Source organism: Pelecanus crispus, chromosome 13 (genome assembly GCF_030463565.1).
Source record: "Pelecanus crispus isolate bPelCri1 chromosome 13, bPelCri1.pri, whole genome shotgun sequence".
NCBI lineage: Eukaryota > Metazoa > Chordata > Aves > Pelecaniformes > Pelecanidae > Pelecanus > Pelecanus crispus.
In genome coordinates, this window is record NC_134655.1 from 1,556,254 (window position 1) to 1,570,428 (window position 14,175).

The 14,175-nt window shown below is 52.3% G+C and overlaps 1 protein-coding gene across 1 annotated transcript; it reads left to right on the forward strand.

Annotated features, from left to right (window-relative positions):
• The first annotated feature begins 10,953 nt into the window (after window positions 1–10,953).
• LOC104029899 (BTB/POZ domain-containing protein KCTD12) lies at window positions 10,954–13,931 on the forward strand. Its single transcript, XM_075720583.1, has 2 exons — window positions 10,954–10,984; window positions 12,730–13,931. Exon 2 carries the CDS (start codon window positions 12,754–12,756, stop codon window positions 13,642–13,644), a length of 891 nt encoding a protein of 296 aa, XP_075576698.1. The 5' UTR covers window positions 10,954–10,984; window positions 12,730–12,753; the 3' UTR covers window positions 13,645–13,931.
• Window positions 13,932–14,175: the final 244 nt, after the last annotated feature.

A 14,175-nucleotide genomic window follows, 5' to 3' on the forward strand; every position in this document is an offset into this window, starting at 1 on the left:
AAAAGAGCTGCCACTAGGCTAAAAAAGGCAGCAATCCCCAGCTCACTCCTGGGGATGTTTCAGTAGATAGTCACTCCAGAGATGATAAACACTCCCAAAGAGGACGAGGAATGAAATGTGCCCATCACACCCAAGCCCCATCCCCTGCCCACCCCCAGCTTCCAAACCCACGAGCTGCCTAAAGGCAAAACGCTGCGAAATGAGAAGCTGTCGCCAGGCAATGCCGTTACCCTCAAGCCTGGCTCTAGAGCCTGGAGAGCGTGGGGCAGGGCTCAACCACCTCTGAGGCCACATTTAGGGAGTATTTAGCCAAGCTCTGGCCACTGTTATTTATTTCTTCATAACCACAACACTAGTGTAACCGTGCTATGATGGACTCTGTTGTCGAAGTTGCATTAAGTTTATCTTTTTCCTTGACCTTTAGGGCATTATATAAATAGGCTACGACTGCAGTAGCCTGTGCTAGGCTGTGCTGCAAGCAGCGCCGGGTCTTTAATGCTGAAAATGAACACAACAGCCCATAGGAGGAAGCATTGTCCAGGGGTTGAAGCACAGGAGCGGAAGGGCTGGGAGTTTTGGGGTTTTCTTCTGTGTTTGGCTGTATGGTATTGGGAGAGTAATTTAAAAGGGGGGATAAAGAAGAAAATAAAGGAAAAAAAACAACCAGATTCCCCCCTAATGTACCTTGTCCTGCAATCCAGTGTTTAGTGCATAACAAGTGACCTCAGATATAGGAACTCTGCTTCAAAGTCAAAATTGAAACCAAAACATGGTTCTAACAGCTCTTCCTTGTAACGCTTCTGCTGAAGAGCCTGCACGGTGCAAACAGGCTGTTGGGCAGTCGTGGTCCCAGCTGGCTCTGGTGCTCACAGAACACCGGTCTAAAAGCTTCTCTCAAGCTGTTCATGGTCTTTTTTTGTGTGTGTCCCCACCTGGATTTCATAGCAGTTGGAGCTTTGTATGATATGTGCAGAGATGAGATAAAGGTTTGATCCGACATGAGTTATAAACTGGGAAGAGGGTTATCGCTCTTTTTCCCTATGTTTTCACAGTTCTAGCACAGCGAGGTGGTGATAAATACAATGAATACTAATAAATATCTATTAATTCAGCACATTTAGCTAGCTATTAAGATTTCTTTTCCTGCTAGCTTGTACAGATAATCAGATTAATTAGATGAAATGATATCTAGGAGGGGCGCGTGCAAGAGAGAGATTTGCAACATAGGCTAAACTGGGAATATAAGTATTGAGTTCTACTGTCAGCTGGGAACCACACAGGAACTGGCCCACTTTAATTCAGCTGGTTTTGCTCCCTGCCACCGTATATAGACTGGTGCGACTGCTCCAGCAGCCTCAGCCTGCAGGAGCTGGAACCAGTCCTCCGCTATCCTCTTCTTGTGCATTCTCCTGGGAACCCAGTGTAACTAAAGCAGTGGTAAGTAAATTTGGGGCCAGCTTAAGACAAGCTTGTGCATGTGTTCCTGAAACTCTCACCTCACATGAACCTTGCTTAAAACAAGGCACTGTGGGAAACCCAAGGCTATGATTTTTCAAAGCCTTCATCAGCTGCAAATAACACCAAAAAACTCAGCTGCCACTTGGACACATACATCCAGAAATAGTTGGATCAGAAGAAGTGGAAGATCACTGAGCTGTATTGCATGGTCAAGAGAGCCTCCCCCAGCACACCCAGCATCATGTCCAGTAAAAGCTGCTGGAAAAAGAGCAGAATATCCGCTCTCTGCTGAGCGTTGGCACTACCGGCGTACTCAAGGTCATGAGGCACGCAGGGCACGTCACCAGAAAAATAGGCCAACAAGTTTCCTCAGCATAGTCTTGAATAAGACCGTGCTTTCCAAAATTGATCCTTGGCTCCCACAGCTGGCAAAGTCGCGTCGATGCCCTTGTGCCTCGGTCTCTCCATCTGCAAAATGGGGGCAGTAAATCCCGTCTGCTTTGCCAAGAGGGCGGGAATTGAGCCCCTTGATGTTTCTAACCCCCCTCCAGTTCTTGCTTGTGCTAGCCCGTGGCTGGTAGGTTGCTTTGGGTTTCAGTCCTGCCTTGTCTTTGACCTGCTATGACAGTGGTAAATCAGGCAAGTCTTTCTCCCTCTCTGAGTTTCAGGCTACTTGTGAAGGGGCAGAAGGGACAAGACCTGTCTGAGCTAAAGGACGATGGCGACATGAGAAGAAGTGGAAAGAACAAGCCATGTACCCATTTAGGCTGGAGACGAGAAGGCTCTCAGCGTGATCTCTTTTAGTAAGAGTTGTGGTGGTAAAAATCCTGGCCACTTTCTAGGTGGAATTTGGTACATTCAGGAGATTGTTTGTATGATGAGGCTGGTGCGATAGCACAGGTTGGGACTAGATGACCTTGGAGGACTCTTCTAGCCTACATTCCTGGCAGATCTACAACACTGCATTGCTGTTACCATGTGAGAGACGGTGTTTCTAGCAGAGACAGACCAAAGCTGTGGAGTTTGATGCTACAGCCCAGTTTCCAAGGGGCTGTAGCACGTAGACAAAGAGTTTTTCAGGCACTCCCGCGCGTATCTCAGAAACAGCTTGGTCCTCCCTTCTCCTGAGTCAGGAGTGTTTGAGCCATTTCCTTTGCACCTCAGGCTGAAAGCAAGCTTTATGGTCTTCTGAAAATGCTCCTTTTGTCCTTTTGTGATTTGCAGGTGTCCTCATATCATGTTGAGCATATAGGATTTTTTTCTCATCTGCAGCATTAATACAGTACTAGAAACTTGTCTAAGCTGGGAGACATGGAAATCTCTGAGGTCAAAGGCTCTCCCATTTGCAGGAGAGTACAGGGAGGGCAGACACGAGAGCTTGCTTTAGGGTGCCCTGGATTTATTGCCGTGACGTGCTGCTCAGCACACAGGGCCAGCAGGCTTCTTCGATGGTCCAGAGAGATTCACCACAGCTCACTCCCTTCAAGGGCAACACTGGGGTTTTCCGGATCCAAGGTTTGATAGAGCAGATGGGCTGGCATTTCTGGTTTACCCCATGTTCCTCCACCCTGATTCAGCCCCAGCCCCAAGCTGGGATGCAATGAGCAGTCTGCCAGTCAGGTCTGCAGAAATGCTGGCTTTAAAACAAGCATGTGCTGAAGCAGATCCTCCAATCCCCCTCTGCTTGCACCAGCACTGTCCTCAGGCTGGCTGCTCTGCTGAGCCAGATGGCATCTTCACCCTGGGGCACTGCGTTGGCAGAGCCCAAGGAACAGACTGTCTGCAACGAGGCTGACATAGGTTGCTCCTGCAACCCGCCTGCCACCTACCTCGGTTTAGACTTTAGGTCTTCTTCTTCTTATCACATCTCTCTGTTGTATGATGCAAGCTTGGGTCTTACTGAATAGCACCTAAATATATCCTCTCTGTATGCAAATCTAAGTGTACATGGAAAGCTTTATAGCCCAGGTTGTTTCCAGCTCACTGTCTAAATGCTCTGCATCCTAGAAACACAGCGGGCAGGATGTTTGCTTTTGCAGGGAGTACCCAAGTACCATTATGAGCGAGATATTTTGATAAGGCAAAGGCCATGGCAGCTGCTTCAGCAAAAGGTCGAACTGGCTGGGTTACCGGCTTGTACTGAGGGCAGAATTTGGTCTGGAGAATTCACTTGGGGGTGAGATGTCCTCCAGAGTGATCACAGTGAGTGCAAGGCAGAGAAACATCAGGAGTGCTTAGTGTACCGAGGTCCCACTTGCTCAGAGGTGCTCTGCTGCTTTTCAGAAGATGCTTCTGCTACGGCCAGGCCATTCCTAACCCCGCTTCCCTCTGAGTACTAAAGACATGGTGAAATACATCCAAACCTGCTCCAGCATCCTTCCCTGCTGGGCTTTGCTCTGAAATGCAGTGGCATTTGCGTTCCTACATCATGGTTTTAATTTACCAGCTTGAAAGAGGTGTGAAGAAAAGACTGTGTGAAACACCTCTGCTTTAGGGATGAGTAGTTTCAACTGGCCATCCAGTTCCTGACTCCAGATGGTGAAATGAGATCAGTGGATACGCATGTTCTTGTTACTGGTAGCAAATATTGCACAGGAGGGAAACAGAACTCCGATACGGTATTTCCATCACCCCTGAAGTCAGTGGTGATGATGCCGGTTTCATCACTGCCCAAGAGGATCCTAGAAAATCCTCCTGTAGTGATGACACTGAACCAAAACCTTGATCCTCAGCAACTCCCACATTCTGGGAGGAGTTTTCAGCCTAGTCCTCATCCCGCTACTGATTTCTAACTGCGCTTTGCTGCAGAGATGGCTACGCTTTCATAATGAAAAGCCAATTAAAGCGCACCATTAAGCGCAGCCTTTTTCCTTCCTTGTCCAAACCTATCTGTCACGGAAAGGACACAACTGTCGTGCAAGTTGGCAGATGCTGCTAAAAATGGGAAAGGTAAGATGTGTAAGTAAATTATTGAAATGCCAGCCTGAAGTCTCAAACAGGACCACGACAGCCGGGGTCAGATGTACGAGGCCGCTTACCCCCTCCGTTCCCAGCGTGGCAAAGCCACCTGAGCTCCTCACCAAGCAGAAGCAGATTAATCACTTTTTATAGAAGCTGGCAATGGCTGAAGTTTCCATGCTACTCATGCAGACACAGCAAGTCCTCAGCAGGGAGAGCAGAGGGGTGTTAGAGGCAGAGCCACGAAAGGATCGTCGCTTCTGTTTCCCTTCACGTGTGCATGTGGTCTGTGCCTACCAGCAGACCTGTACGGCTCCTGGAGAAGGGAGTTGAAGGAAGAGAGCCAAAGACATGTCTCGGTTTTGCCGGTGGGGGTTTGCTGCTGATTTATGGGCATCTAGGAGCCTGCGCGGGATCAGTGACTCAGGGGTGAGAGCCCCTTTGACCCTCTGCTATTCTCACTGGCACTCGAAAACCCCAGGGTGGGATTTTAATTAGCATATAGAGAGGGAACAGCAAGAGGAAAGCTGAAAGAAACACTGCACAGAGGAAGAAGAGAGGAGAAATGACGATGGGGAAGAGGGAGACAGAGCTGGAAGTACGGGGGAAGGAACAGAGGTGCTGCAAAGGGTGATTTTCCCACTGACTGATGGTGGTACAGCCATAAGACCCTGAATGTATTAAAATTAATGCAGTGCCCCCTAAGAGTCTTGCACTCAGGGCTTCTGCTGCCTTTTTAGGACTAGCTCCACTTTGTTTAAGGATGAAAGATTCCTGCATTTAGCCATCATTCGTGAATCATAACAGTGGCACAGTGGAATTTGAATCTCTGTGTGCTGGACCCTTCTGACGCACGTGAAATATGGGATTTTTCCTCTAATAAATATTCCTTCCTCAACACGCATTTCTCCTTGTTATCTCTAGATAAGAAACCGATCAAGCAGATGTAGCAGCATCGCTTCTCTGTGACAACATCCTTGCAAAGTGATGTATCACAAGATCATCAGCGGAACAGGGCGCATAACTGATTTATTATATTTTTTTATTTTTTAGCTGAGAAAAAAGTCAGGCAATGGAAAAATTTCTGTCTTATTTTCAGTTTATACTCCTTTCAGCCCTTAAAAATACGTATTTAAAGGCCTTTCAAAGAGTTTTGGAGCAGCACAATGGGGCTTTTAGCAATGCTCATGGTGACTGGAGAGCGGGCAGGACCCCCCAGCCTGCGGATGAGGAGGTCGAGGCACCGCGAGGTGAAGTGAATTGTGTCCAAGCTCAGAAAACAAGAAAGGCTGGAAATAGCAGCCAGGAAGCTATGCCAGCACCTTCCTTGCAATCACCAGACCACATTCTGTGTAATAACAGAGTGGACACAAACAAACACACATTAAGCCCATTCCTTCCTTCTCTTGGGACGCCAATGAATCATGTTCCACTGTTGTGGTTGATAAAAGTCTTCAGAAGTCAGAGAGGGACCCAAATTCTTGTTTCGTTCTTTTTTGGAAGAACTTGTAAAAGCTGGTTTATAAAACCTCTTGGCAACTTCTTCTGAGTTTCCAGGCCCCCTCATCACTTCTACGGTGCCAAACGTCTTCCCCTCCTCTGGAGATCATGCTTCAAGTTGCCTCAAGACGTGTCAGCAGTGGCCTGGACACTTTCCATTTCAGCTCATGAAAACATTTGCACCAATTTGAGTCTCAGTAATGTGGAGGACAAAGCACTAAAGCAGCACAGTGCATTTTCACTTAGACGGGAAGGTCTATTGAAGGCAGCAGTGTTACGTCCCACAAGACAAGCGCAGGGGTTGGCGTGAGGAATTCAAGGGGCTGAACTGTTGCTCAGATGATGGTGGATGGGAATTTGCAGGCAGAACGAGTCTAATCCACTGGAACACCAACAGGAGAGGAAAGTGCCGTCTAATATTCATCGCTCCCGGCCAAAGGGAGGCCGGAGGAGAGCAACTGAACTCGCTCTTCCAGGACGTAGTGGCACAGACGCGGGGTAAATACACAGCTGGAGGTATTTGCTACATGCCTGGAGCCCTGCGTTGAGCAGCTGAGGCAAATGACGTTTTCTCCACAGCTTCCCAAGACCTCAGCACCAGTATCCTCCCCGCTGTCCTCCTCTCACCATGCCTGTCCTGGGCTCCCACCCCAAGTCTCTCAGCACGATGGTGCACGGCCTCCAGGATAACTCCGCTGACCCCAAAATAAGGTCCCCATCCCTCCAGCCTCACAGCTCCCACTCCGGGCAGGGATGCCACCTTGCCAAGGGCACTGGGCAGAGCATTTTCTGCAAGGAGCCTCCAACTAATTTCCCGCCGGGCAGCCTTGCTTTTGTAGCCTTCCAAATACATTATCAAATTCAGGTTATTTTTAGGCTTGTTTTCTAAGGAAACAAGATCAGGCACGCGTGTGTGCGTGCTGTGTGCGAGGCAGCGTGCCTCTGCGTCTGCCCTCCCCCATGTATTTTGAATTCTTTGGGCAATTTCAACGAAGTTTGATGGAGCACTGTTAGGTCTCAAGGAGATCACTTTCTGACAGAGTTGGGGAAAATATTGGTCTGGATGGAGGAGAAACTTAACGTCAGTAATTCCAGCAAATAAAGGCTGATATACTCACCAGACCGACCCGCTCCAGCTTTCCCTTCCCGCACGTTCAGAGCCTTTGCCCTTGTTGCACCGGCGCTGGGAGGGACACACAAGCAACGGGGGCTCCTTCAAACAAAACCCACAGCCCCCAGTCCTTGTGGCTCGGGGAATGTTGAGTGGGCAACCCTTCCCACTGGGCACACCAGGGTGTTTTATGGAGTTCCAGCCCACAGCGGAGGTTCTAATGCGAAGCACAACTGCGCACGCACAGCCTGCCTGCTATTTGCATCCGGCTGCTCACATTTGCTCACGACCAAAAGCCTTTTTAACAGGGCTCCTTAGTCCACGGCTGCCCGTGCTGGCATCAGATGAGGTTTTGTAAGACTGCCACCAGGATTTTGGCCAGGGAGAAGCACAGAAATTGGTCCAGAGAGGTTTTTTCTGTGTCCTTTGCTTCTCTTCACTTCTTCCTAGTGAGCCAGGATGGGTGAGAGGGAGGGTGGTCTCAAGTGCTGAACCATTCACTTTGATTATGGTTGGGGTCACGGCATCTTCCGGAGATAGAGAGCTGTAGCCTGAAAGAGCTGAAAATTCACTGGGAATTTTTCAATTAACTTACAGTCACATTGGATCAGGCCTCCAGAAGAATGAGACAGAAATACACTGGATTTCATCCTCACCCAACCCTACTACCCAAACAGGCTCATGGTGACTAAATTTGCCGACAGCCCATTTTCAAAGAAGATGCTTCAACTACCTGTTGAGCAAAGCAATCTCTATTATCCATCCATCCATCCATCCATCCATCCATCCATCCCAGCCAGAATTTTGGTTAGGTCCAATACCCAGCTGTAATCATTTTACACAACAGTCTGGTGAGGAGGAATTTTGCTCTCCAAGTTTTCAACATCTTTTTCTTTTAAGTTATAGCATTGGCAGGTGAAAGAAAATTCTGAGGTAAAAAAGTTACAATAGTAAAAACATTTTGTATTTCCCCTTCCTTTTATTTTTCTATTTTTTTAGTTTTAGGTATTTTTTTGTTGTTCATTTCTATAATCTCAAAACACTTCATCCCATTTTTAACTTTCCCCCACCTATAAATATATTCCACAAAATATGCACAGGTGAAAGTTCCCATTTTAATGTCTGAAAAGTTAGCCTTCGCAGCCCTGATCCACATCTCTAATAATCACAAACCCTGAATTCACAGGATGCTGCTGAATTCCAGACACATCCACTAATGTGGGATTTTTCAGGAACTCTCACCTGCTTACCTGCAGACAGAGCCGCTGGCAGACAGCCCTGCAATTTATAGAAAAATAAGCAAACAGCCCTGACGGGACACACACAAAAGCTGATCCATGAGCTCATTTGAATGCCGAGGCCGTGCCCTCCACCGGGCGCTCTTTGCATAGCCATGCCGCGTTTGTTTTCCGTGTCAGCGCATTCTTCAGGTAGCCTTTGCCTCGCTACCGCAAGACTGATACCGACGGATTTATTCTTTCAGAATACTGACAGACCCAGGGAACAGCATCCTGGCTTGTTTATTCCGAGAGACATCCCATCTCTCACTGTGCTTCTGGTGACCGTATCACACATCTGCGCAATGATACTGCTGGGATACAAGAAAGCAGCAATGAGAAACCCAAACAGAAAATTTCCTGGGGCTTAAGTTCCCAGACCCCGTGTGGGATCTGATCTTTAGGTGGAGTAGAAATTATATCTTCTGCCCTTACAAAATCTGACAGGTACAGGTAAATAAATTCATAAACTCAGGTCAGCTGCGCTGTCACAGAAAGTTGGATTTTAGGCTGCCTTCATCAGACTTTTAGGAAATGGGCAAATACTGAGATGTTGTTTGGAGACATTCTGTTTTCCTATCTTTACAGAAAACTGGCCTTTTTAAACAAACAAAAAAGAGATGGATTCCCTCTTCTCATGCCTGGCTTTACCAGCACTAACAAACAGGCTGTCACAGCGGGGTAAGCACCCCACCAGGTGTTATTCGTACCCTGGGAAAGGGGACTTCGTCCCTACAGATCAAGAATATAAAATTATCCCAGGAACAGCAACATGGACCGAACAAGCAGAAGTTTTCAACAGACCCTGAGCGCATTGTCTGGGGCAGAAGAGTGACCTTGTTCCCATTCCTAATTCCCTGGCTCTGCACAGCCTTGGCCAGCTGTGGGGCTCTGTGGCTACACATTGCCACGTGGAACTCGAGGTGTCCCCGAGCTGGCCGTGACGTAGGTGTGAATATTGGTGAAGATAGAGCAGAAGGGACTCCAACAAGCGGTGGCCCTTTGGACAAGGATCTGTGGTCCTTGAGCATCCTGCTCTGTGTCATTACTGCCCCGGGTACCTGAGCCACCCAAAAGAGATGATACGTGCTCGTTGGAGCTGCGCTCACCCCTCCGAGCACCGTGAAGATCCCATTTCCCATGGCGATGGAGACGTGGGATTTGGGGCATGAGCTGGGACAGCGGGAGGGTGGCTACAGCCAGGCCAGGCTAGAGGCATGAGGGATGCCCTGGCAACCAGGTGGTTTGGGGGGCCACTTCCCAAATGACCGCGTCCCATGTGACGGTTGGACTAAATGATCTTAGAGGTCTTTTCCAACCTTAATGGTTCGATTCGATTCGATTCGATTCGATTCTATTCTATTCTATTCTATTCTATTCTATTCTATTCTATTCCACCTCTCACCCAGGGTCTTGCATCCTCCCATGGTTCCCCAAGCACACCGAGCCCCTGGGGTCTGTGGTTCGTGCTCAGCCCCGCAGCAGGTCACCCAGCCGAAATGGTGCCAGGCCCTGGGCGATTCACCCCTCTGGCCCAGTTTGGCCAGGCTGGGGCTACCAGCTGGCCACGCTCCCCTGCCAAACACCCACTCCTGCCTGCAGCTGGGGCGAAGAGGGCCACCATCGACTCCCACCACCGCACCCCGAGCGGGCAAAGCACTTTGTGCAAAACAGGGCAGCATCTTAAGGGCTGCCATCCCCTTCCCATGCCCAGCTTGGGGCTGGGGGTTGTTGTGGTTCAGCCCCAGCCCCAGCTCAGCACCACGCAGCCGCTCGCTCACTCCCCCTGCCCCGGTGGGATGGGGGAGAGGATCGGAGGAGTGAGAGTGAGAAACACTCCTGGGGTGAGATAAGAACAGTTTAATAATTGAAATAAAGTAAAATAGTAATGATAATAATAATAATATAAGAATTATAATAATAATAACAATATCCAAAGCAAGTGCTGCCCAATGCAATTGCTCACCACCCGCCGACCGATGCCCAGCCAGTTCCCAGCAGCGATCGCTGCTCCCCGGCCAACCCCCCCAGTTTCTATACTGCCCATGACGCCGTATGGTATGGAATGGCCCTTGGGCCAGTTGGGATCAACTCTTCTGGCTGTGCCCCCTCCCAGCTCCTTGTGCCCCTAGCAGAGCAGGGGAAGCTGAAAAGCCCTTGACTGGCATAAGCAGTGCTGAGCAACAACTAAACCATCAGCGTGTTACCAGCGTTCTTCTCATCCTAAATCCAAAACACAGCACTGTGCCAGCTCCTAGGAAGAAAATTAACTCTATCCCAGCTGAAACCAGGACAGGGTGCAGGGCAGGCAGCCCCCGGGACCTGCCGGGGGGGCCGGGGTGCTGCAATGCTTTGCCCGGCTGGGTGACGGCTCTAGAGCCAAACCCCGCTTTGCCGGGGGATGCAAGGGGGTGACCCCCGGGATCCCCCGGCCTCGCCCGGCCCCGGCACGGAGCTTCCCGGTGGGTGCAGGGATGTGGGGGACGGGGGATGGAGTCGGCAGCGGGGGGGGGGGGCGGGGAGGGAGGGCGGGGGCGGGGCGGGCCCGGGGCCGGCGGGGGCCGGCGCTCGCCGCCTTCCCGAGCATAAAACGGCGGGGCCAGGGCCGGGCGGGCACGGCGGAGCGGAGCGGAGCGGCGGGGAGCGGAGCGGAGAGGAGCGGCCGGGCCGCCCTGCGCAGGTAACGGGGGCGGCGGGGGCCCGGCCCCGCTGGGCTGGGGCAGGCAGCGGGGGGGTGGGCAGGAGAGGGGTCCCGTCCCCCGGGGCTGGGGCTGGCTCCGGCTCCTGGCACCGCTGTCCCGTTGGCTTTTTGCCGGCTGCGGGCAGGGGTTGCAGTCCGCCGGCAAACGCGCTCCGTGCATCGGGCAGGCGGGGGGCGGCTTTCCTCGCGTGCGTGTGTCCCCCCCACCCCTGCAAACTCCTCTCCCCGCTGTGGGCAGCCCAGCTGCAGCCCTCAGCCTCCCCCAGCCGTGACAAAGGCACCTGGCTCTTGCCCGATGAGCTCCAGGCACAGGCAGGCTCCTGCCTGCTCCGCTGGAGCCGGGGAAGAGTGGCGTGGGCATGGCACCAAAGGGCTAAAAGCCACTGCGGGAGGGGATTTGGGAAGCTGGAAGCCAGGTGGACCGTGCTGATCCTCTTCCCGATCCTTGCAGTCTCTTCCTCTCGCAGTCTCCTCCTCAGCAGAGGCTCGCCCGAGTTGCTCCCCGTTCAAACCCAATTCTCCCTGAACATCCCTACAAGCTGGGAGGAGGCGTGTGGCCGAGAAATGCAAGCTCGGCTCTCCCCACCACCCAAAAGTGCCCCACAGAGTTTTAGCTTTGCCCTTCACCTTCTCTGAAATGTGCGTTAGGATCTTCTCTTACTGCTCCTGATCCTTCAGTGTTGGTTTTTGGCTGCGGGACCAGTCCCCAGGAGTGGGTGCAGGCAGCTACTGCCAACTTCAAAGCAGTCCCAGGGCTGCCCTAACATCGCTCAGGGGAGTGGGCAAGGCTTCAGGCCAACCCCGCCAGGCAGTTAGGGATTGTGCAGGGAAACCTCTTTTCTCCGTGGTCTCCCAAATCCCTGCACGGAGCATGGCTTGGCCAGGCTGGATCTAGAGTCCGTCTGCCGAGCCAGGTTTATGTAAGCGCTGATTTGCAGTGTCAAGAGATGCATAAGAATCAGCTGGCCCCTGGAAAATGTATAAAAGCATGGCATCTGGCCCGAGGCTGTAGCAGTAGCCCAGTATTTGCCTTGGTCCCGGACCCTTGGAGAGATTTTGCCATCTCTCACCTGCTCTCAGCTTGGCCTCGAGTCTCTGTTGAGTACTTTCCAGGAGCAAGGGTGGAGCAGGAGTGCCAAAAGGCACTGTCACTCTCTCCTTTATAGTGGTATCTAGCATTTGCTTTTCTGGCAGACCTGTGGGTGCTCCTCACGTGGGACCATGAACACCCCTCCAGCTCACCGGCTCGGCAGGAGACGCTGCGCCGTAATGCGGTCCTCCCTTGGCATGCTCGGCAGCTCCTCCTGACCGGCAGGATGCTGGGCCAGGCAGGTCGCCGGTCAGACCCAGGGTGTAACAGTCCTGGCTTTCCTGTTGTTGACATCAGTACAGCGTCACCATGCCATCCTTGGCAAAGGTGCTGAACCCCAGCCACAGGAGCTGACTGCTGGGAGGGCTGCAGATGGAGACGGTGTGTTCAGACCATGGGCAATGCTCTTCCCTTCTTGTGGCGTGGAAGGGAAGGCGGCGTTGGCTAATGCTGCTTATTCCGAGAGCCAGGGGTTAGGGAAGAGTGCTGACGTCTGGGCTCCTGGAGAGGCAGGGACCTGATCCTGCACTGCTTGCTGACCCAAAGCAAGCGTGATCTGGCTTGGGATCGGTGGGACGATGAGCTGCATTTGCTGGCAGGCTTACCATTGGCACAGTGCTGCTTTTTGTTGCAGGTGGGAAGGCAGCGGTAGCTCACTATGGCCCTGGCAGACAACGCGGGCTGTGCCAAACCCAGCGAGGACTTCCCTTTCCCTGAGATCATTGAACTCAATGTGGGTGGACAAGTCTACATCACCCGCCACCCCACCTTGGTCAGCGTGCCTGGCTCGCTCCTCTGGGAGATGTTCACCCAGAAGAACGTCCGCTCCCTGGCCCGCGACAGCAAGGGACGGTTCTTCGTGGATCGGGATGGGTTCCTCTTCCGCTACATCTTGGATTACATGAGGGACCAGCAGCTGGTGCTGCCTGACCACTTCCCGGAGAGGAGCCGCCTGCAGCGAGAGGCCGAGTACTTCATGCTGCCGGAGCTTGTGAAGATGCTGGCCCCCAAGCTCAGCAAGCAGAACTCGCTGGGAGACGACCCATGCCAAAGCGACCCGGAGGAGCTCTCCCCCAACGCAGATGCCACCCGCAACCTGAGCTCCGCCAGTGCCACGCTCCCCAGTGCTGTGGCTGGTGGCCCCGGGGGTGCTGTCACCGCTGGTGTGGGTGCTACCGGCACCGATGTCCGCAGGGCAGGTTTCATCACCATCGGCTACCGGGGCTCCTACACCCTGGGCAGGGACAGCCAGACGGATGCCAAGTTCCGCAGGGTGGCACGGATCATGGTCTGTGGTAAGACATCGCTGGCCAAGGAGGTCTTTGGCGATACCTTGAACGAGAGCAGGGACCCGGACAGGCCCCCGGAGAGGTACACCTCCAGGTACTACCTCAAATTCACCTTCCTGGAGCAAGCCTTTGATAAACTGGCCGATGCTGGCTTCCACATGGTGGCTTGCAACTCCACAGGCACCTGTGCCTTCGCCCATGACCAGACAGATGACAGGATCTGGACCTCTTACACTGAATATGTTTTCTATCGTGAGTGACACAAAAAAAAAAAAACCCACAACCCAAACACCAACTCTCCCTCTCCTCTCCTGTGCTGGCTGTTGCCTAGAAGGTAGACATCCGACCCCCGAATCCTTTGCCTCCTTTTGAGTTTGTTCTTGGGTTTTTTCCCTCCCTCCTTCCTCCACGTTGAACCTGTTCAGCTCTTCCTTGTAGCAGCTGCTGACCACCAACCTTCTTCCCTCTGACTTCTGCAGTAGCCGCCTGTAGCTCCCAACCCTCCCTGGATGTGTGGACTTGGACACTGTCATGTACATGTTTTGGGTGGGAGGGGGGGGGGATACACCAGACTCTGCTCTGGGCTGGGATTCCTGCAGCTGGATGAGCTTGTCCGTGTTGGACGCTGAACTCGGCTCTCGCGCCCTGTACGCCGTGCAGCTTCCCCAGGAACGTGCTGCATACACTGTATTTGATCTGCCAAGGGGCTCGAGTGAGGAAGCGTTGGTTTGAGGACATGGAGAACGGTGGGAAGCGGAGAGGAGGGTGGGCGGGTGGAAAGATGAAGCCTC

Excerpts from the sequence above, each read along its gene's own strand:
- LOC104029899 (XM_075720583.1), top strand. The coding sequence starts at position 12,754 with ATGGCCCTGGCAGACAACGCGGGCTGTGCCAAACCCAGCGAGGACTTC.